At 39.3% G+C, this 24636-nt stretch overlaps 4 protein-coding genes across 4 annotated transcripts in view; 2 read left to right on the top strand and 2 right to left on the bottom strand.

Annotated features, from left to right (window-relative positions):
* Window positions 1–203: 203 nt before the first annotated feature.
* fam89a (family with sequence similarity 89 member A) lies at window positions 204–4089 on the bottom strand. Its single transcript, XM_081378645.1, has 2 exons — window positions 3677–4089; window positions 204–2225 (listed from the first exon to the last, which is right to left on the bottom strand). The coding sequence occupies exons 1-2, from the start codon at window positions 3926–3928 to the stop codon at window positions 1950–1952; spliced, it is 528 nt and encodes a 175-aa protein (XP_081234771.1). The 5' UTR covers window positions 3929–4089; the 3' UTR covers window positions 204–1949.
* A 2446-nt stretch (window positions 4090–6535) lies between these two features.
* sprtn (SprT-like N-terminal domain) lies at window positions 6536–16772 on the bottom strand. Its single transcript, XM_081377946.1, has 5 exons — window positions 16226–16772; window positions 15440–15539; window positions 14154–14282; window positions 13442–13733; window positions 6536–9171 (listed from the first exon to the last, which is right to left on the bottom strand). Exons 1-5 carry the CDS (start codon window positions 16528–16530, stop codon window positions 8102–8104), a joined length of 1896 nt encoding a protein of 631 aa, XP_081234072.1. The 5' UTR covers window positions 16531–16772; the 3' UTR covers window positions 6536–8101.
* A 1100-nt stretch (window positions 16773–17872) lies between these two features.
* On the top strand, window positions 17873–21482 carry exoc8 (exocyst complex component 8). Its single transcript, XM_081378071.1, has one exon. It carries the CDS (start codon window positions 18013–18015, stop codon window positions 20065–20067), a length of 2055 nt encoding a protein of 684 aa, XP_081234197.1. The 5' UTR covers window positions 17873–18012; the 3' UTR covers window positions 20068–21482.
* Window positions 21483–23330: 1848 nt separating this feature from the next.
* trim67 (tripartite motif containing 67) overlaps window positions 23331–24636 on the top strand; it is a gene marked incomplete at both ends in the record, with an annotated part of 51913 nt that continues 50607 nt past the window's right edge. The window contains one exon of the mRNA XM_081378545.1: window positions 23331–24095. Within this exon, the coding sequence (XP_081234671.1) occupies window positions 23331–24095 (765 nt within the window). The remainder of the gene's footprint in view (window positions 24096–24636) is intronic.

Raw genomic sequence — 24636 nt, forward strand, 5'->3', positions numbered from 1 at the left:
TTAAGCAGTCTGAAACGTTTATTGAGGTATATATACATGTATATATATATATATATATATATATATATATATATATATATATGTATATGTATATGTATGTATGTATGTATGTATATATATATATATATATATATATATATATATATATATATATATATATATAATATTCTAAAGTGACAGAAAAGTTGCAACAAAAACAGAAGGACAATACATTATATTTATTTTATATAGCTAACACACACAATAAAACATACTAAATGTATAATTCCTGTATCAATTATTAATTCAAACACATCTGACAACTTTGAAAAACACATTCGAGAACATGGACTGACAAAAAACATCAAAGCCAAACACACAAAAGCCATCTAACAGAATAATGTAGCATCTTTGTATACAAAACAACTGCAGAAATCATTTCCAACCAATGCCAACCACAGAGATCAAAGGAGCCAACAATTACTTTTACCGACTTCTATGCAAATTACAAAAACCGAGCTGGAATTTCCGAGCAGGATCACAGTAATAAATCACCCCGGGGTAGAAGATAATGGGGAGACATTTTTAGGGTGGAACGTTCGGCTGTTAATGAGAGGGACTGATATGAAGATGCTGGATGTAGATATGAAATTATACGATAACAGAAGGGCCAGCGATGGCAAAAAAACACCTGGATTCAAAGCCGAGGTGCGGCAAGGCACGACGTGTGAAGTTCAGTGCTGCTTTTGGTCAAAGCACCTAAAGCCTTGTGGCTGCATAACAAGATCCTTGTTTTGTTTTTCTCCCTCTCAGAATTGAGCCAAATACGCAGATTATAAAATGGAAGAGTGTTAAAGTTTAATCAGAAATGCTGGGAATTATAAAGCAGCTTGATTGTGTCTGCTGGTGCGAGAAAAAAACAACATTTCAGAGCTCAAACACACAAGAGGTAGAACAGATTCTCTCTCTGCTGATATTAATATTTTTGTAGATGAAACATCTCTGAAGATTCTCAGTCAGAATTAGATGATCCATAATGATGCACTTTTTGAATTCCAGGCTTTCGATTCACCCACACATCAAGAAAATGCTTACATTATGGCATGCTGCATACCATTCACAATATGCATAACGTTTGGTGGATTGATGGCCATATGCACTTGCTAAAACAGTTTATTACACATTTTGAATACAGGCGACCTCATGTACGTCACATGACATTTATGCAAAAGGAGACACGATGATTCTCCAATGATATGCACTGAAAGTGCAATGGAAGACTGAATCCAAGCAGCAATCATAAGGAAATAAATAAAACATCTACAATACATGATCTAGCATAGGTTTACATAAATTGGGAGGGAAACGCTATGGAAATGTTATGGAGCTGGTTATCGATTTACTTATGCGGTATATAAATATGTTCATAATGAGTTAATATGTTCGTAACGCAATACAATAGTAACCTGGAAGATTTGAGTTTTGTTTTGGTGATGCTGTCACAAGCTCTTAGTGCTGGTTATATCCTGGATTACATTTCAGCGAAGAATAGGTAGCACTTCCAGTATATTATTCAGAATTCATATTTTCAATAAAAACAAACCCCTGTTTCCTGTTAGCACCCAGTGAGCGACTGCTCAGCGAGAAGTAAGACTTTTATAAATCCGGAGGGGTGAAGCGCCAAACCGACAGCTATAAACCCACCAACAGAAGCTCAAACATGATTTACTGTAAACATCATTATGAAATGATATGCTTCTCCCCTTATAAAAAATGATCGTATAAAATTTCCAATGTTGATTAAATCAGGAGAAAAAAAAAAATACTATGTTGTATATTATACAATAAATAATAATCCTCATTTATATTTCCTATAGAAAGAGTCTGCTGTGAAACTAAATGCCAGCAAACTAAATTATGGCACAGCTTGTTTTCATCAAAGAAAAAAAAAAAAATAACAGTCAAGCGTTTTATATTGTGATATGGAACGAGTCATGTATCCAGCTGTCCTTGGATGTCCCGTTTTTAGGAGACGTTTCATTTCCATCTGGCGTTTCGGTTGGCGTCAGACCGGATTCAGTGTAATATTCCTCATCTTCATCGAAATAGCCGTTCTCCATCCCGTACGGGCCATCGGCACTGGACACAGCGGAGAGGTCCTGGCAGCTGCCTTTGTACTCCTGGATGGACTCGTGAAGGGACCAGAGCTGACAGAGCAGGGACATGTCCTGCTGCCGCAAACCAACCTGCGCAAACACACACTGGAATGAGTACTTGCAGAGATCAAAGGGACAACAAATTGCATACTAGAACAAACATTTACTTTGAAATCTACCTGTGGTATTTAGCAGAGTCATATAAAGTATATTTTGAGCTTGCATTCCAAATCTTATGTTACCTTTGTTCTGACATTGTAATGGTTCTAGTCAGCACAGAGAAGTTCAGAACATGGGAACCGAACATTTTTGTTCATCAAAGGCGCATTTTAATTCGAACTGAACATTTTTAGGCATCAAGGAAAGTTATTAATGTACGAACCGAACATTGTTGGATATCACAAAAGTGTTTTGCATTTTTTGGGCATTGCAAACTAGTTCCGAACATTCGAATCAGACATTTTGGGCATTAGAGGGAAGTTAAAAACGCACGAACCAAAGTTATTTGTTCATCACAGGCGCAATCAGATCGAGTTAGAAACATTCGAATAAAAAAATATCAGGGAGATGTTCAAAACATTTGAAGCAAAGCTTTTTGGGCATATGTAAGTTAAGAACCGAACATTTGTGTTCAACACAGACACAGAAATGAAACATAGCTGGGAATCACAGGATGTTCAAAACATTCAATATGTGTATGCAAGGGCGTAGATTTGGTTTGAACATTGGGGGGGTTGAAGTTTGGGTATGCCTCCTTTTCATGTGATCATGGTATAAATATTAGGGGGGTTGTAATGCATAGATTTAAATATTGGGGGGGTTATCTCCCCCCCAACCCCCCCACAAACTACGCCCCTGTGTGTATGTGTATGTATATATAATGATTTGAATGTTTTGAACATCCTGTGATTCACAGCTATGTTTCTGTGTCAAACACAAATGTTCCGTTCATAAAAAAAATAAAAGAAAAAAAAATTATATATATATATATATATATATATATATATATATATATATATATATATACATATACATATACATATATATATATATATATATATATATATATATATATATACACATACTAACAGTTTGAGGCATTTTTAAAAAACACTTATATCGATAATTTTTGGCCATCACAAGCAAGTTTTGAATGTACGATCCAGCCGTGATTCGAATCGAACATGGTTGGAAACGAGTGTTCGAATCTTTTAAGTCAAACATTTTTTTGAGGATCACGGTCACGTTCAAAACATTCGAAGAAAACTTTTTTTTTTTTGCCATCAATCACAGACTAACTTAGTTCCGAACATTCGAAACGAAAAATCACAGGCGCGTTCGAATGTTTCAAAATGAACATCAAGTTCGTTAACGAACTTTTGACACCAATGGCGTTCCATACAATTTTCGATTCTCTCCTATGATGTCCAAAACAAGCTGTCTCGAGTCTCGTAAGCTCACAAGCACTGACAAGTTAACGTTAAATGAACGCCTGCAGTCAGAGGAGAACAGCTGTTGCTTACTATTCCGTACACACTCACCATCTCTTTTCTAAGCAAAGCCAGGGCGGCATCCAGGTTAGCTGGTTTACTCGCCAGCAGACTGTCCGTGTTATTCCTTCCTCGACTCAGGTCGTCCTGAATCATGGTCTTCTTCACATACATCCTCTCCATGTCCCTCCACGAGCCGCCGCTGGAGTTGAGGAGTCCGCTCAGGCTCTTGGGCAGAGGCGGCAGACCCTCAATACAGGCCAGCACACCGCCCGCTGCTCCATTCCCAACCTTACCATTCATACTAACATTCACCAATAACAAGCTATGCTTACAGTCGAGGGTACAGTAACGGCATATGATGGTTTTCTTAAAGACCTTTACACCTTGACGTCGAAAAACCCATGTAACAGCCACCGCTCCGAACAACACCTATAATCTGTCGGGCTAGAACTCGCACTTCCGTTCGCTTTAAAGAGACCCAGCGCAGACTGGGCGTGGCCAATGACGGAGAGGAGGGTCACTGAATATTCATGAGCATTAAGTTCTGATTTAATCTTTTCTTCTGATCAAAGCGCAGCCGGAGCTATTGTGTGGTAACCTACATTTTCATCACATGTATATTGTTTTGGTTTGTTACTGACGTGTTTTAAAATAATAATAATAATAATAATAACACACACACACACATATATATATATTCTGTTCTAAAAAAGAGATATATAGTATATTCACTTTAAGAAGTGTTAAAAATAAACATACTTTTATAAATATTCACATTCAAATCACATTTGTATAGCGCTTTTAACAATACACATCGTTTCAAAGCAGCTTTACAGAAAATGCAGTCCACATTACACTTTAGAGTGATCTATAATCAGAGGTAACTGTCAGTTATGTATTTCAGTACTTATACTGTACAAAATCAGTTAGCTAAAAATGTATTAAACAATGTAATAATTTAAGGCAGAAACAATGAGCTCATTAATGAATACTTGTTTGTTAACAAATGATTATGATATTTAGAAAAATGTAGCATTGGTGCATGTTGATATAATCTAAATGTGTTGCGTGCATGTATGCGTGTTATATTCTAATTTAGCATTGTAATTGTGATTACAGGGTGAAATCCTCTAATGGTAGCTCAGACCTTGGCTTGAAGAACACATGGGCAGGAAATGGCCAGATGAATTGACTGAGGGTGAGGTCAGGGCCGGGATCCCAACACGGAACAAAGGTGTCAGTGGCGGGCAGATGGTGACCGCGATCGGCCACGGATCCACCCCTCTGACACACACAAACACACACACCCTGCTGCAGCTGAACACAAAGCATTGACATGAGGCCATTACAATGACAGCATGTGCACACAGACACACAAAGACAGCTCAGATGCTGCTAAACTTCCCTGCCTTCTTTACCAATGAACTGAATATCTACAACCTGGCTGAAACTTGTTATCTGTGTGACTCAGTGAGTTGGGATAAAGATCCGACCAGTGACCACAAGGTCGTTTTGTCATGTTAAAAAACAACAATGTAAAACAATTAGCTAAAAATTAACAATTAGCCAAACAATTCCAAAGTATCCTTTCTTTATCGGTCATTTATCTGTTCTGTTCCACATCAACACATGTTGTCCACACGAAGTGCCTTGCAGTGAATGCTATCACTTTGATTAATTCATTATACATGTACATTATACAGTTTGCCCTTATCATACGTAATCATCCTCCAGGAAGTGACACTAATATGAGGAAAAACAGCACAGACATGTGATTACTTGTGGTATTAGCTGATGTGTCAAACTAAAACATTCCATCCTGTTGGACAAAAATTAAATTAACACCTATATTTAGTGGTTAATCTTAAAAAACTTTAGCTATTACTTCGAGAGGCTGCCAATGGGCGGAGCTTGACGTCCGACCACCCCAAGCCTAATTGAGTTAAGCTCCACCCCTTTGATCCACATCCATTCGGCTCTGCACTTATTTCTATCCTGTTAATTATTTACACTATGACATGTAATTTTAATTAATAATAAAGTAATTAACAACTATTAAAATGTCAGAGTTTATTTTGTAAGGGGCCGTTCACACAGAATATGTTTTGGTATTTCACTGCCGTTTTCCATTGTTTTTCTATACAAGCGCACTAAATGGGAGTGTTTGACCGTGTCTTTGCATTCCACTGCACTGCTTTTCCATTGTTTTTCTTTGAAAACATCTGTTAGATGGACGTCTTTGACCGCAGTGTTTGCGTCTCACACACAGCATGCTGTTCTTAATTGCAACATTAAAGTTCAAATTAGTACTGTCAAATTGATTAATCTAACATAAAAGTTTGTATGCGTGTACATATATAAACTTTTATGTTAGATGTGATTAATCGATTTGACAGCACTAGTTCAAAATGTTCTTTTTTTTATTCCACTGCTTGTGTCTCACGTATTTTCTCGCCGTCAGTGTCTAGTGGACTTTGTTTTCAAGTGCTCAATTATGCGCAAGACCCTCCTGATGACGAAATTAACGTCACGGACAATGCGCGGACCATCACGAAGCGCAGACGACTGAAGTATGCTTTGGGCTTTAGGGTGTCGGTTAGGGGTTAGTTTCTGTTGTAGCAATTCACCTTTCGGCACCCATTTCTTTGACCTGCAGCTACCCGTTTGATTTTTTTGTGTAGAAAAACGCGAGACGCAAGCAGTGGAATAAAATAAAAAACCTTAGTGAATGGCTCCTAAGTCTACTTCATCCTATAAAAATGCTTGCTTCCTTAAGTTACAAACAAGTCTATTCTTTTTTAAAATGTTACAGTTCAAAAGGTACCAGAATTGTCCACGTGTAAAATTAGGTATGGATGAAAATAAATACCACCTAGACTGTTTCAAGAAGACTAAGGGATACCAAATGAATTAATTGAACATTTATTTCAACAACAAAGTGAAAGGTAACAGATTTTGAGATTTAAACACAATAGAAAATCCACTTAACATTTTAATAACGAAACATTAACATTTAAAACACACAAACATTTGAAACCACCTGAAGGGATAGTTCCACCCAAAAATGAAAATTTTGTCATCATTTACTCACCCTCATGTTGTTCCAAACTCGTATAAGTTTCTTTCTTCTGTTGAACACAAATTAAGATATTTTGAAGAATGTTAGTAACCAGACAGTTGACGGAAGCCATTGACTTCCCTTATGTATATTTTTTTCCTACTATAGAAGTCAATGGCTACCGCCAACTGTTTGATTACCAACATTCTTCAAAAATAGAAAGAAGACAGAAACTCGTAGAGGTTTGGAACAACATGAGGGTGAGTAAATGATGACAGAATTTTCATTTTTGGGTGGAACTATCCCTTTAATAAACTTCTCAATTTTTTATTAAAACAGAGTATGAATCAATATAAAACCATTTTTAAAACAAAACGTCTGGTCTTAAATTGGCCAACAATAAATTGTGCAAAGTTTTCAGTCCCAAAAGAGAATGATGCATCACCATCACAGTTTTGCCTTTATCAGAACCTGTAGTGCATGTTAAAACCACATGCACAGATTATAAGTTACGTCACTGCCTGGAGCATGACAAACACTAAACAAATCACTGCGTCATGCAGGAAAATCAAAATTATGTGCTTGGGCCTATAAGTGAACCACGGCAAAATTAACATCTGCGTGTTCTAGGTGTAACATGAGCAGCGTGACCTCGTCATCAGCCATTGTTTACAGAGGCGTGCCGCTGGATTTGAAACACAACAATACATCATGACTCTAATCGCATGGTGTTATCCTGCACGCCTTAATAAATTCACATCTGGGTGGGGTTCATTTTTTAAACGTGTGCATTCCTCTAAGGCACAAAGCATTTGGAAAATTATTATGCAGAAGGCAGCACAAGCCCCGCCCCCCTACTCATTGGACAACCTAACAGAGCTGTTATTGATGACACCGAGATGAAAACGACCTTGCAAAGCCTGATCCGGCAGAAAAGCTAATCACATCTAAATCCCACAGCGGACAGCCAACACGAGCGAAATTCAGTACTGCTGAATCGGCATGAACCGCGGACATCAACCCACACAAGGACAGTGACGTCTCTTCAAACAACTCACTCGGTTTCAACTAAGCTGTCAATCAGTCCTGCTGACCACACCCAATATTCTTCCCATGATGCAAAGAATCTTTTTTACAAAATTGAGGTAGTATAAGTCTGTAATTGGAGAAGTACAAAAGGAAATGTGGTACTTTTTGTGGGCTATTGCGCTGCTAACGACTTCTAAATGTATTTTAAAAGCCGTGACTTACACAGTTATTGCATTGGAAGTAATGTTTCACACCACTATGATATTAAATAATATGTAATCTTTCTATTTACAGCTATACCTGAGTTTTGAGCACAAAAATCCCATAGAAAACACCTCTCCTAGCTTTAGTAAAGCCCTATGGCCTGTACTTGATGTTTTCAGAGATTACAACAGACAGGAATCTAAATGTTCATTGACTGCAGACTCGGGTACTTTGATGTGGCACACAGGGCAGTGGACGGTGATCTGGAATGGAGGATTGTTTGGAACGCCGTCTCCGACCTCCTCTCTCTGCTGCACTGCGGACGTGGCGGACTCACCGACTGTCCGCTGGAAGTAATCAAAGATATGTTCGGAGTTATGCTCGTCCCATGATCTTTTCTTGGCTCCTGAAGGCGTAGTCCCTGATGTCCGGGGGCTGCCAATGCTTCTAGGACTCGGAAAGTTGGATTCATGCTTTCCGGAGTGCTTGGAACTGGACCCTGAAGTAGTTAAAGTGTGTGAACTTTGGGGAGTGCCAGTGTTTCCGAATCCTGAGCTTGCAGCATCTGACTCTAGTTTTTGGTTACTTCCGAAGAGCTTAGAAACGTAACCTGATGTGCTAGTTGCAGACTTTTGAGGGCTTCCGAAAGCTTTCGACTTTGAATCTGGGAATTCAGTTTTAGCACTATTTCCAAAATATTTGGAGATATACGACTCTATAGAGTCAGGCTTTGGCCCTGTGGTGGTGGATGAATGATGGTTATTGATCAGGCTTGTTTTCCCAAAAGGTTTTGTGTCTAAGGCACTAGATGAAGATGCTCCATTACATTTAGCAGGGTTCGCTGTGGTGGCATCTGTGGCAGGCTTGGAGGAACCGGGAGCACTGGCTGCTCTCTCCGGAGATTTGAGGACTATGGCCTGGAAGAGATCTTGCACTGACCTCTGCTTGCCTTTTAAGTCTTTGACTTTGGAAATCCTCACAGGTGAGCCGTTGACGTTGATAAAGGCATTAGTGTTGCTAACAGACTTCCTGCGGGGAACATTCGATGCACCTTTGCTGACTCTTTTGGGCAAGTTTGTCTCAATGGGCCATAGTCTTGGAAGGAGCGGAGAGTCAGGGTCAGAGTCAGAGTCAGGTTGCGCTTTAGGAGGACTCTGAGTCAGCTTGTTTGTGGAAGTTTGCGTGTTCCCTCCAAGAATAAACCCTCTCCCACTGAATGGAATGACATTTCTGATGTCTTGTAAGCCAGAGCCTGAAACACAATACATATAATATAATTGTCCAGAAAAGCAATGTGGCATTATCAAACCAATGCTCTTTGTTTGTGCAAGTGGCCTGACATAGCATCACTGGCTCAACCAATGCCATTTGTGACGGATCTACCGAATTGTGACTCATCAGTGTTGGAGTCGGCCATTTTATTAGAACCAGGAAGTTATATTGGGGTAGGACCATCTGTAAGTTTGACCAAACAAGGGGAGTTTTTAGGAAACCTGAGGTGCCCTAAATAAGATTTAACAAGATTCTGACTTTTTAAAAGCATTTATGTCCTCGTAGAGCTTGTAATTACAACTTATAAACTTGTACCATCTGACCGCTGCAACATCACGTGGAAACACTGTAGTAAAATGTAGTTAAGCCATTGATCTATATTTATGATGGATCAGTGAGTTAAAATACCTTTGTTTAATAATTAGGAATTAAGGCTCAGGTATACTTAAAGGTGCAGTCTGTAAGAATGACAAAATAGGTACTGCAGTCCAATTCAAAATATCAGAGATTGTCGTTTCTCCCGCCACCTGCTCCTCAGACTGGACGGCGCTCACACGGGTTGCCAGTTTAAGCACACGCAACAGGAACGAGCGCAATGGACAATAAAAATGGGCAATTTAGCAACATGCAGCATCACAGACCAAAACAAAAACAAACATTCCAGCCTGAAAACGCACATTTCAAAGTAAAATAACTGGCTGTGTTTTTCAGAGAAAGGAGTATATGAACTTAGCATGTTTCCTCAATATGTCCAAACATATTATGGTATTGTTATGCTTTAGTAGAGTGAAAAAGTTACATACAGCACCTTTAATTTTCTTTGTTCCACTCTGTATGGCGCAATTTAATAAATTTTGACAGCAAATTTTGATTTAGTTTTAGTCATAGTCTTTTGGCTAAAAGGCAAAGTAGTGTTCATGTAAACCTAGCTATTGTGATTGAATCTCCTCTAGTGTTGGGCGATATGCTCCATTTGTATTTCGTCCTATCGTCAGCCTGTGAGATCGGCGATACACGATATTATCGTGAGGGGGGCGGGGCTTACTTATTTGATTATTAATGCCGCGTTCCAGGCAACCTGTAACCCGTGTTTTTCCAACTCGTAACTGGGAGTACATCGTTCCAGGCAACCTGTAACCCGTGTTTTTCCAACCTTATACCCGTGAAAGTGCACTGGAACGGCAGTAAAACCCGTAACTTCCCACCCGTGAACGCGTACTAGATCGATGTACTCCCAGTTACGAGTTGGAAAAACACGGGTTACAGGTTGCCTGGAACGCGGCATAACTTGCTTATTTACTCATTAATTTGCTTGTTTTATTAGTTCGTTTTATATATGAGAATTGTTTTCTATTTTGCTAGGAAAGGTGGAGTGTTTATTAATAGGCTAATTCGGGTTATTTCCCGGTATAGTGAGGTAAAAAAAGATCCTAATCATTCTTGTATCTGTTTCAACATGTCAGCGGGAAATTTACGGACACACATTATCCTCTCATGCCGTTACAGATGAAGCATTTTGACTGTACTTCTGCACGAGATGGGAACACGTTTTAATAATTTCTTAGGTCAAGAAAGAGTCGGAGTTTGTGATATATGTCCTCCTACCAGTGCATGCACTTCACACATCGCACTTCAATAGGCCCAAAGAACGCGGGTTAATGTGTTTTAAATGCCGGGAGAAATCAAAGGCAAAAATCTAAAAGTCGATCGGTTATACTTAAACTTATGACTTGACTCCGATAAAGGAAAACGGGTTAATGTGTTTACATGACATGCATTGTCAGTTTATTCAGCATAATCGAGTTAATAACGTGCATGTAAACGCTGAAAATGAAAGCAGAAACGGACTGAGCATTAACGGCGCGTTCTCTCAGAGACGACGTTGGATATAAAGGTAGGCTACAGTTCTTATTCGATCTACGTCATCAATGTACGCGGCGGCCATGTTGTTGACATAGAAACCACGGCAACTGTCAGTCTGTCAATTGACAAGCGAGGCAGCGTCGGTATTATCCATGGTATTATCGCTGTATTTGTTTTAAAACAGCGTGATGGTGTGTTCTTCTACGTACTATAGCCTATATATTATGGTCATCAACCGGCTTTCCTGAGGTAAATGTTATGTGACTAATTGTTCTCCAGCTGTTTTATTGACCCCTTTGTTTGTTTGTTTGATTGGTCGATATTATGTATGAGGAATATACATTTAGGTAAGTTGTACTGTCTCTTTCAACATTGTTCATTCGTGTTTATTTACAAGCTAGAGATGATCGGTTCACGTGCCGCTCGGGATCTGTCGCTTCACATTTACAAGCGCCAAAACGGTATTTATTGTTTGAATTTCGTAATAAAAGTGACAGAACCTGAGAGCTGAGATTTTTTTATATCATAACTAACCTGCTCTGTCTAGTCTGTCGGTCTCCGTGTCCTCTTTGCTTCGCGATTTGTCTGTGCGTGAGAAAATGGATGTGTGGCGTGAGAGCGTGTGAAAAGTGTCAATTGCGTGTGTCTCACGGTGAATGCGAGAGAGTTGGCAGCTCTAATAAATATCCGGATAAGTTACGGCTGGCAATAAGGACGGATCTTTATTTAAGGCTGTTGGGTCTATTTAATATGGGTCCACACCAATCAAGCTTATCTTCTCTTGATACCGATGAGATGAAGCCATTAGGCTACTGCTCCCCTCAACTCAAATCTGCGTGCGGCTAGGGGCAGGACAGATGTCATGTCAACAATATGGCCGCGGTTAGCTACTTCTGGTGTTTGCGAATAAGGCCTATAGCAACTATCTTAAAGCCGAACTCGGCAACTCTAGCGAACTCTAGTCACTTCTTCGCTGATTTTCCCTTTTGTTGTCGCATGTTTTCCCCACGAGCTCCCCCTACAGCTGTGGGGGGGCGTATATTTCACAACACAGTCGTAAAAAACTCACTTGCGGCGGCCTCCTCCCCCTCTCTACCGCTGCTCATGTGCGTTTGTTTTGATCGGAGCAAGCCAACTGTATCGCGTGGAGCTATGTCTACCGAGGTGGGTAATCTGGTAATACATTATACATGTGTGTGTGTTTATGTCGAATTGCCGTAAAGCAATTTGTGTTTCGCGCTCGTTCTCGTTCTCGCTTTCGCTTCTCACGAGACTTCCAATTTCTATCTTGCCGGGACGGTAGTGAACAAGTTGCAAGGTTGGTTTTCCGCCTGGGAACGCTGGGGGGAGCGGGGAAAGTCACCAATATCACCAGAACAGGTTGTTTAACCATCCAAATGATTTCTAGACAGTTTTATTAAGTTAAAAAAGCTACCAAGTTCTCCTTTAATTTACTGGCTTAATATTTCTCTTGTGGACATACATTATTGACAGTGAAACAATTAGAAGAATATTACTTGTTAAACAAGTGTTTGAAGTTGCTTTTGATTTTCACAGATGGCAGAGTTGTGCTGCGTTCGTGAACTAAAGACTTTTATTAGGCCTATATAATTTTAGTGATATTTTCATTAATATTTTGTATTTTTATTGTTTTTAGTGTTATTAGTGTAATTAAATGTTTTGTTAATGTGCTATGGAAACAAAATACTGACGAACAACGATGCTGTCTTCATCTTGGCTCTGTATAAGAATGATGCGTCTGTTAAAGCAAGCACTCTTGACAATTTGTGAATGGATCTCATACGCGCGTCGGTGATGTCGCAAGTGTGGTTATGTGGTGATGTCGTTATAAATTTAGGCAAGGCAAATTAATTGTAGTTCATAATTAATTTAATAACAATACTAGCTTCATAATAATAATAATGATTTAATACATTAATGTGAAAACGAGCTAATTATCGTATTGATATCGTCAAAGGCATCTGCCAGCAGCGATATCTCTGACTATCGTCGATACACGATACTATCGTCTATTGGCACAACCCTAATCTCCTCCCAAATCAACCCTATCTAACATTTTCATTTCATTCTTATTCATTGACGAAAAGGTCAATAGATTTTCCTCAATTCAACACAGATTCATTTTTCCAATAATAGTGTTGCCATAGAGTACCATACTCTATTTGAACCAATTTTGAATCCTATTTGAAAAATCATTATTCTAGCAGAAGTGGTATAGAAAGTTCAGACCTTTTTTTTTTCTATTTATGTTTTCTATTTAGCATTTGCTCTTAAAGCTAGTCTAATTTACTTTTCAGTGTTATTTTTAAAACTATGCACATTTGTATGAATTTCGTTTAATAATGTGGTAATAGCGAATGGATCACCTGTTGTGCTGCTGGGAGGCTTTGAACTCTTGGAAATCTCACTGGAAGGATTTTTGTCTTTCTTTTTGTCGCTTTTGCCTGTTTTCCCATAATTCTCTGGCTCTTTGATTTTGGTGTATGTTCCACCGCAGGTCCTTTGGTGCTCAGCCCACCAGAGATCTCTGGCCGAGGGAGGTCTGTTCATCGCACGCTTTACGTAGCCAAAGAACGGTCTGCGATTCTGACAGGGTCCATTACAGCGCCACCAGTGCTGCCTGTACACGTCAACCTCATCGTGAAACGAGTGATATATCTGTGAAAAGAGAAGCAATACAGCAATGAGATTGGTGTCATAATGTTCTGCTAGTTAAGTCATGACGTATTGAATACCGTTTCCGGGTCCAAACCTCTTCTCCATTTCAACTGAGAATACTTTCTCAACAATCATTTATGAGCACTATTCATTTATAACAGATCTATAAGCTAAGTTTACATTACAGTCTTCAGGCTCATGACATCTCCAATATTTTAACAATTCATAAAAGACGAATCACTGTCTGGTCAACTGAGATTTCGGTATAGAGATAAAGGTTAGATCACGGTGAGTGTATATCGGCACTGTTTGTTGTCTGCTTTTGGGATCTGATCGAGAATTTGGACCAGGAAACTGACACGTGACGTCAGACTTAACAACTGGATATTGTTTAATAATCTGATCTGTTCACAGTCTTACAGTGATTTTGGTGCCGCTTGCTTGGTTGATTCTGTCCATGTGTTTGCAGAACTCTGGTCCATGACCATCTCGATCTCTGTTGTTTTGAGTCACAAAGAGAAGAGCGTGGATCATCTCATGAAGAAGAGTCTGTGGAAAGAAACAGTAAAATTAAAATCAAGCTGCAAATGATCATGAAATACATTTTGGGCACTTCATTTTCAATTTTCCTCACATAAATTTATAAGATGGAACATGTTATTGTAACATATATATGATTAATGGTATAGAATACAAAAAGGAACTTTTTTTCTTTAGAATAGGGTGCATTGTTGAATTGTGCACAGTAAGACCAAAAGCATGTGCTAACCCTGACATATGAAATAATATAAATCTATTTATTTGTTTTAAATGGAAGAGTTTATTGAACCTTTACACAAAATATAAAAAAACTTATGTGTTTTATGTTGAGTATCACATTTGATACAATATGGCTTTTATGACTCATACCCAGACAGCAACATAGTGTCAGCCCAGATCCAGCCCACATCTGGTATAATCCACGTGTACCAGATGTGGGCCGGATCTGGGCCGACACTATGTTGCTGTCTGGGTATAATACGATATAGCTAGTGAGTATACAGAGTTCACACTCGATTCGAGGAAAATAATACCTCAATTTTATTCAGAGGCTCAAACTAAGCAAAAATTTGCAATTTGTCATTTATATGGTCAAAAAGTAAAATTAAATTATGAAAGCTTGTAAGGTAAATAGATGAGATTTGTATAACTGTATGGCAGAATACTTGCATAAAATGCATATAAATATCAGTTGTCACTCTTGATCTCCCAATACCATGAAATATGATGTTTAAATGCTTAGTTTTAAAGCCAAAGTTCTTTAGTTTTTTTACATTTTCACATGATTTTTCTAATAAAAAAAAAAAAAAAATATATATATATATATATATATATATATAAATAATCAAGTAATCTAAGTTGCTTAATCTAGTAAATATTCATCTTGAAATATTATGATTACAATATTGAAGTTATTCTTACGTTATTGTATAAATATCATTAAAGATTCAATTTCACAGCACAAAGACTTGAAGGATGACATTTTTAAAATACATTTTTGCTAAAAGGTCTTTTTCTTGCTGAAAAGTATAAATATCAATCGGATGACATGTAGAAGATTGTGCACAACGGGTTTGCCAGTAAAGTTTAGAGGCTTTAGAAATTACGATACAGTAGGCTTAGGTTAAGGAATTTTCATTTTGACTTTAAAGTCACATTTAACCAACCTGTACGAGATCTCTGCGGGGTCTGAGCTTCAGGAGAGGTTCACTGAGTCGAATAGAACACAAGCCTCCTCTTCCCTCATAAGAGCAAACACCAGCACACCTGAGGAAACAGACATTAGACAGTGATTACACACGTCAAAGTCATCTATCTATCTATCTGTCAATCTATCTATCTATCCATCTATATGTCTGTCTTTCTACTTTATGTCTGTCTATCTATCCATCGTCTGTCTGTCTGTCTATCCATCTATCTGTTAATCTATCTATCTATCTATATGTCTGTCTTTCTACTTTATGTCTGTCTATCTATCTATCTATCTGTCTGTCTGTCTATCTACCTATCTTATATCTGTCTATCTATCTATATTTCTATCGATATTTCTATCTATCTATCTATATATGTCTGTCTATCTTTCTATCCAATGCAATTCAAATTGCTGTATTGGCATGACTGTAAAATTTAAATAATACAATATTGCCAAAGCTTGGAATACATAGAATAATAAAAACATCAATATAATAGAAGAAAATATTACAACATAACTTAAATTTAAATAAACAGTGTAACTAGGTAGTAATATATACAAAAATAATATTCTATTAACTATCTATCTATCAGTCTATCTATCTATCTGTCAATCTTCTATCTATAGGCCTATGTCTATCTAACGTTATCGATATGTCTGTCTATATATATATTTATGTCTGTGTATATATCTATCTGTCTATGTATTTGTTTTGCTGAGCATTAGACAGAATCCTGCACGTTGGGTTTGTGACTCTTACAGTGTCATCCTCGGGCTCCACTTCACCTCCACCCCGCTGAGTTTCCCCCAGAAGAAGCTGTCGTTAAACTGCAGGAACATGGCTCTCACGTCCGGACTGGGGTCCAACGTCTCCCACGACTCATCCACGATGGACAGCGATCTCTCAGGTCTGGGGCTGGGCTGAGAGAAGGGAATCACACCAGATGATTCGATCTTACGCTTTTTACTGGCCGGACAGTCTTCATCACTCCATCCAGCAGCCGATGTCTCCTGATCAAACTGCTCTTGTAAACGAAGAGCGAGTAAAAAGTCTTCATCCTCCATCTTCAGTCTTCTTTAGTGCGAATAACGTTAGATCAACTGGATGACACCGTCAGCCAGCACAAAAACTCCACATATAAACATTAATCAAAACCAACGAAACTCCCACCTCATACATTAAAGGGTTTAGTATAAAGTTCGGGCTAATCGAAGGTTTTCACGATACTGATTAACGTCTCAATTTTTTGAAGGAATACTCAGCACTTCCACTAGAGACCTTTGAAAAAAATAATCGTTGGCCAATCAGAAAGTCACACAGTGCTGGGAAATGTATTTCTATTTTTAAATTTGATAAAATACATGAACAGCGAAACACGGGGAATATGTGGATATTACGCCGTGCAATGCCCAAACAGATAAAATAGATTTACAAAAATAGAATAAAAAATAACAATGCTGTGTTACGTTATTCTTACGTAAAATATTGACCGATCAAAACAGTTGCACGGAGTTGATGTAGCTGCTCAAACAAAAACAAATAGTAGAATTATATAAAACAAATAGTCATTTCAATTAGAATTCCAGTCAGTTTAAGCCAAAATTAACAAATTGCAACAGAAGCAAACTCAACTGATTTTTTATCCTCAATATGTCCTCAGTAAAGGAAAAAAAAAGTCCCGAAGAATCCAATCAGGGGAAAGTTTCGAAAAAGACCCAAATATATTTTACCATATAATGTAAGAAAAAGAATGAATAGGCCGTAAGAAAAAGAATGAATAGGCGTATGAATAGGCTATATTTGGGTCTTTTTCGAAACTTTCCCCTAATGGGATTCTTCGGGACTTTTTTTTTTTTCTTACTCAGGACATATTGAGGATACAAAATCAGTTGAGTTTGCTTCTGTTGCAATTTGTTCAACCTTTTTTCATAAAATGACTGGACTAGTCTTTTGATATTTAATTATTCACCCCGATATTAAAGTGTGGTCTACACATATTTTCCTCATAAACACGGGGTAATTTATTCATTTTTACTCTGTTAAAACATTTCCTACAAAGGAGGTGGTGCTGATTTTTGGTCTTGCTGTTTTACTCAAATTGGCACAATGACATATTTAAAAAAAAAAAAATCTGAATACTTTATATTTGTGAGCTATGTTTGTAATGAAGTGTATGAATTAAAACGTGAATATGTGTGTTTTTTAATCAAACTATTTATTTGTTAAATCTCATCATAGGCATATTAACATGGACAACAAATGCATGTAAAATACACCGAATGCAAGCAACTGCGTGCTACTAGAGGCACATTTTATTAGTATTTTTTAAATAATTCAAATATAAGTGCGTGAATCTATGTTGTTGTGTATTTTGAAACGTTCGCTCTTCACGTGATGTGAGTGACGTCACGGGGAGGTGTCGCGAGTGTCCTGTTGAGGAAGCGCTCTGTCTGCAGCTAAACTGCAATGACTAGCTGATTAACACAGAATTAAATTCTCATTTGTGTTTCTTTTATACATCTTCGTTCGCCGTGACATCCAACAAAATGGCAGACACTGGAAACCGTTTGCGTAAGTTGCTGGAATCCCCTAATTTTGACCCTCAGTCGTACGTGAAGCAGCTCTCGCAGCAGTCCGACGGGGACCGAGATTTACAGGAACACCGTCAGAAAATACAAACACTCGCCGACGAAACCGCACAAAACCTGAAGAAAAATGTTTATAAAAACTACAGGCAGTTTATTGAGACTGCCAAGGAGATTTCATACCTGGAAAGTGAGATGTATCAGCTCAGTCACATTCTTACCGAGCAGAAGAGCATAATGGAGAGCATTACACAGTCTCTCCTGTCCACGGACAAAGACGAAACAGCCAAAGAAATGCTCACAGCCTTCCCAAAGGAAACAGAAGAGGTCAAACAAAGAACCCTAACCACGCTTTTGGAAAAAGTGGAGGGATGCAAGAACATCATGGAAACCCCCGGAAGATATCTGGTCTACAATGGAGATCTTTTGGAGTATGACGCGGACAACATGTCGCAGATCCAAAAGGTCCATGCGTTTCTGATGAACGATTGCTTGTTAATTGCAACCTGGTTGGCGAACAGACGCGGCGCTGTGAAATACAAGTACAGTGCATTGTATGACCTGGAAAGCTTTGCGGTTGTAAACGTAAAAGACAACCCTCCGATTAAAGACATGTTCAAAATCCTCATGTTCCCAGATAGCCGCATCTTCAAAGCTGAGAACAGCAAGATCAAGAAAGAGTGGCTGGAGATCCTGGAGGAAACGAAGAAAAACAAAGTGGCGAAAGACAAGCACATAAAGGAAGAGGAGGTGCCGAAGTCGCCGGTCAGGCAGGACGTCTCCACGAACCCATTTGAAGATGACGAACCACTAGATTCAGAGGAACTGGTGGATCTGAGTCCCGAATGGATCCAGGAGCTTCCGGAAGACCTTGACGTGTGCATCGCTCAGAGAGACTTCGAGGGCGCTGTTGATCTTCTAGACAAGCTAAACGAATATCTGAAGGAGCAACCGGTGAGCCCGCGGGTGAAGGATCTCAGGGGGAAGGTGGAGGAGCGTGTTCGACAGCTGACGGAGGTTCTGGTGTTCGAGCTCTCGCCCGATCGCTCTCTCCGCGGAGGACCTAAAGCCACGCGGCGAGCCGTATCCCAGCTCGTCCGCCTGGGCCAGTCCACGAAAGCCTGCGAGCTCTTTCTGAAGAACCGAGCCGCGGCCGTCCAAACCGCCATCCGCCAGCTTCGTATCGAAGGAGCCACGCTGCTATACATCCAGAAGCTCTGCAACATCTTCTTCACAAGCCTGCTGGAAACCGCTAGGGAGTTCGAGACGGATTTCGCGGGGAACACCGGCTGCTACTCCGCCTTCGTGGTCTGGTCTCGTTCGGTGATGAAGATGTTCGTAGACGCTTTCAGCAAGCAGGTGTTCGACAGCAAAGAGAGCTTGTCCACCGCCGCCGAATGCGTGAAGTTCGCGAGCGAGCACTGCAAGCAGCTGAGCGACATCGGCTTGGACCTGACCTTCATTTTACAGTCTTTGCTCGTGAAAGACATCAGGGCGGCGTTGCAAAGCCAGAAAGACATCATCATAGAAGCGACCAAGCATCGCAACTCTGAGGAGATGTGGCGCAGGATGAACCTGATGACTCCTGAAGCCCTGGCCAAACTCAAGGAGGAAATGCGGAGCTGCGGGATCGGCGGGTTCGACCAGTACACGGGAGAAGACTGCTGGGTCAACCTGAGCTACACCATCGTGGCCTTCACCAAGCAGATGATGGCGTTCCTGGAGGAAGGGCTGAAGCTGTACTTCCCAGAGCTGCACATGGTGTTTCTGGAGAGCCTGCGGGAGATCATACTGGTGGCGGTTCAGCACGTGGACTACAGCCTGCGCTGCGAGCAGGAGAGCGAGAAGAAGGCCTTCATTCTGCAGAACGCTTCCTTCCTGCACGAGACGGTGCTTCCCGTTGTGGAGAGGAGGTTTGAGGAGGGAGTGGGGAAACCAGCCAAACAGCTCCAGGATCTGAGGAAGAGCTCTCGGCCTGTCAGAGTCAATCCCGACAGCACCATGTCCGTTGTTTAGATGTGGATCAATGAGACTGCTGATGCACTACCAATGAGGGCTTAAAATCTCAATGCATTTCATGAAGTACTCTCATATGACTCGTTTTTGGTGTCTAACTCTCACTGGAAATTTGAATTCTGTCATTATTTACTTGCCATCATGTCAAACCTTTGTGGTTGTACATGGGAAAACAAAATGAGAATTAAAAAAATTCAAATGGGCGTCAAGCTTAAAAAAAATCAGCCTACATATTTTTTTAAATTTCATCTAAAATCAATGGTAATGGCATTGAATCAATGTTACAATGATGGTGGTTCAACAAAAGAATAAAAAAAAATCTTACAATTTTCAAATGGGTGTCAAGCTTCAAAAAATGGCAATGAAGACTATTGAAAAAATAGTCCATAAAGTCTTAAAACAACAGCATATGGGTTTGAAATAAAACGAGGGTGAGTAAATAATCACAAATAGCAACTTTATAACACTTGCATTTCATAATTGTATTAATTGTGCTTTATGTTGTTTAATCATTTATAATAAACTGTATATTATTAAAGTAAATGGAAATTAATATTGCCCTACAATGAAAAAAAAAAATTCATCCACCCTATTAAAAAATGTACACCGAAAAAAAAAATTTCATTCATCCAGTAAAAAAAAAAAAGGTTCACATCTATATTTTATAACTTAAACCAATGAAAAATACAATGAAGTACTCTCATATGACTCATATTTGGTGTCGTGATGCACTCCCAGCAACTCTCACTGAATAGTTCATTGGAAATAAAACATTCTGTCATTATGTACTTGCCTTCATGTCAGACCTTCATGTTATTATGCATGAAACACAAAAGGAGAATTCCGAAAAATCTTACAATTTTCAAATGGTTGTTAAGCTTCAAAAATGGCCTTAAAAAAACTATTGAAAAATTAGTCCATAGAGTCTTAAAACAACAGCATATGGTTTTGAAATAAACAAGGGTGAGTAACTAATCACAAATAGCAACTGTATAACACTTACATTTTATAATTGTATTAATTGTGCTTTTTTGTTTTTTAATCATTTACAATAACATGTATATTATTAAACTAAATGGAAATTAATATCGCCCATATAAAGAATATACCACTTCATTTGTCATTTCAGTCAAGCAAAAAATAAAAATTGAGGTAGACATGAAAACACTTATTTTTACTGCTCTCTTTTGACAGTTTATAAACTTGTAAATACATTGTTTTGCTTTAAAAAGCAAGGTGCGTAAAACCCGCTTAACATGAATATGTTGTGTTGATTTGATCCTGTGCTCCAGATGCCTGAGCTTGTAAATGTAGTACCCCCTGCTGTACAGGGAATTGTTCAATAAAAGTAAGGCTCAGTTCAAAATCCCAAAGCCACAGTCTTGACAACAACCCAGAGTTATTAAAGATATTCCCCTTTCATCTGTTTCTCTTTCACACTGCTGTTTCTGTTCTCTGTCAGACTGCATATGCTTAATCATATATTCACAAGACCTTTTTGTATTATGTTTCTGTTGTTTTTGAAACCCTCCTGTCACACATAGACAGGATGATAATATGAGGAGAAGGTTTGATGTATATGAGACTTCGATGCATTTAAAACAAGAACTTTAATGCATCAGTAAAATCTAACCTGGTTATTTGATCCGGTAGGCTATGCATCAGCCTCTGGGTTATGACAGGAGATGATTTTTCCTTTGGCAAACCTCCAGCATAATCTCATGGATCAGACTCTCGCGCCTCTGAACAACACGACAGGCGTGTGTGAAAGAACAATAACGTCTGCTGTCGCTGCCCTGATTGTCAAACCAAATACTCTGCACTGTTCTACTATTAGATTACACTGGACATTAGTTTATTGAAAATTATTTAGTGATTTATGCATTTTCTATCTTTTCTCTCAATTTTCAATTCTCTCTCTTTATATATGTGTGTGTGTGTGTGTATGTATGTATATATATATATATATATATATATATATATATATATATATATATATATATATATATATATATATATATGAAGAGTTCAGATGCAAAAGCCTCTAAGTGCCATCTGAAATTTTCTTCTAGAATGATCATTTTTATCAAGCTCGTATATTTAAGTTCAGTAATTTCACTTAAATGACAATTAATAGGTAATTTTCATTGCCATTAAAGTGAAATAACTGAACATAAACATACAAGCTTGATAAAAATGATCATTCTAGAAGAAAATTTCAGATGCACTTAGAGGCTTTTGCATCTGAACTCTTCATATATATATATATACATATGTTTACATAATACTGTATATGTTTGTATATATATATATATATATATATATAAATTTGTATAAATATATATGTGTGTATCATGTATAGTAGACACGGAGAGACATAAAACATATAGGCCTATGTACACATATATAAAGACAAACCTTTATGTTAGGCGTTAATCGGTTTGACAGAAGTAATATATGTGTGTGTATGAAAATGTTACACATAATCATAATGTAAACTATTTTAATCTAAAATTTTAAATAATAAAATCAAATATAAAATAATGCAGTGAAAATGCCCCCCCCCCCATATATATAAATATATATAGCCTACACTATAATTTGTAGCCAATGTGTTCTACATAAGAAATATCTTCCACTTTAACTTACCCTTTTGCCTATTTCAAGAAAAAATATGCCCACTATAACTGCTTCTATAAATACACAATATTTATTTTTATATGAACGCAGTAGCCTAATTTCCCCATTACCATTCAACCCTCATATAAGGTGTGTGTAGGATTATGGTGACGTGCGCGCGCTGAAGTGCTCATTAATTGTGTGCTGTAATTAGACTGTGTGGGCAGAAGCAGCTCGATGCTGGCTGTGATACATTCCTTGCACTGATTATTTACGGCCTCTCTCAGAATCAGGCGACTGGTCAGCCCTCTCTCAGATGCCATCACAATTACAACGCCTGTCCTCCTTTGACGGGGTTGTTTACACACGGGCTTCTTTAAATTGCAAATTAGGCTTTTTTTCCCCTCAAACCGATGACCCTGGAATACGGGACGATAATACAAATTCTTCTCGCCGCATTTAATTAGCGGCATTAAGGGAGTTGTAGTTTTTAAGAGCTCAACTGAAACGGCGGGTGTGGGCAGAGTGACTACAACTACCACAACCGTTCTCTCAGTGCGCATGCGCGGAGCGCGTAACGGAGCTGTCCGCGTCTAGTAGTGCTGCTCTGATTTCATTCAACGGCTGCGCGTGTGAGCGAGTTTATGGACGCGATGGAAGAAGAACTGAAATGCCCGGTTTGCGGTTCTCTCTTTAAGGAGCCTATTATTTTACCGTGCTCGCACAATGTCTGCCTGGCGTGTGCCCGGAATATCATCGTGCAGACCCCGGAGGGAGAGACCCCTCCGCAGAGCCGAAGCTCCGGCACCTCGGACTATGATTATCTGGACATGGACAAGATGAGCATGTACAGCGAGACGGACAGCGGCTACGGCTCATACACACCGTGCCTGAAGTCCCCCAACGGGGTGCGAGTGTTCCCGCCGGCTCTGCTGCACCGGCACTGCTCCATCACCTGCCCGCTGTGCCACCGCAGCGTGTCGCTGGACGAGCGCGGGCTCCGGGGACTCCAGCGCAACCGGCTCCTGGAGGCGATCGTGTCCCGCTACCAGCAGAGCCGCGCCGCCTCTGTCAAGTGCCAGCTGTGCGACCGCAACCCGGTGGACGCCACGGTGATGTGCGAGCAGTGCGATGTGTTTTACTGTGCGCCGTGCCAGCAGCGCTGCCACCCGTCCCGCGGACCGCTGGCCAAACACCGGCTGCTGCCGCCGACTCACGCGCAGGCGGGCATCGCGCAACCGGCCGCAGCCTCCGCGCGCAAACAGGCGACGTGCGTGGATCACGAGTCGGAGAACTACAGCATGTACTGCGCCAGCTGCAGGAGCCCCGTGTGCTACCAGTGTCTGGAGGAGGGCAAACACGGAAAACATGATGTGAAGCCCCTGGCCGCCATGTGGAAACAACACAAGGTAAATGACACACATTGTGCCACTGTGACTGTAGTACAGTAGTACAGTAGGTAAAACCATGATAGCTACTGAAATTCATGTTACTCCAAGGCACTTCTATGAATACCACGGTACTATCATGGTATTTGTCTTCCAAAAAACAAGAGGGAAACAAAGCAAAAAAAAAACCTAAGGATTCATATTTAGAGCCCCTTATAATGGGAGTGAATGGTACCTGAGATTTTGAAGCCCCAAAAAAGCGCATCCATTCATTATAAAACTAATCCATATGACTCCATGGGGTAAAGGCTTTATTAGAAGGCTTTACATTTATAAATAATAGAGGCTTTAACTTTGTAAACTATAATCACTGGCTTCCAGACATGAGTCTAGTTCCGGTGGTGATTATAATTTATCAAGTTATAAATACACAAGCTATAAAAAAAAAGATATTTTTCTTACAAAAACGCATTGCTTCGCTTCAGAAGGCCTTTATTAAACCCTGGAGTCGTATGGATTACTTTTATGATGGATGAATGCACTTTTTTGGGCTTTAAAATCT

The sequence above is a fragment of the Scardinius erythrophthalmus genome (genome assembly GCF_964197995.2).
Source record: "Scardinius erythrophthalmus genome assembly, chromosome: 11".
Taxonomy (NCBI): Eukaryota; Metazoa; Chordata; class Actinopteri; order Cypriniformes; family Leuciscidae; genus Scardinius; species Scardinius erythrophthalmus.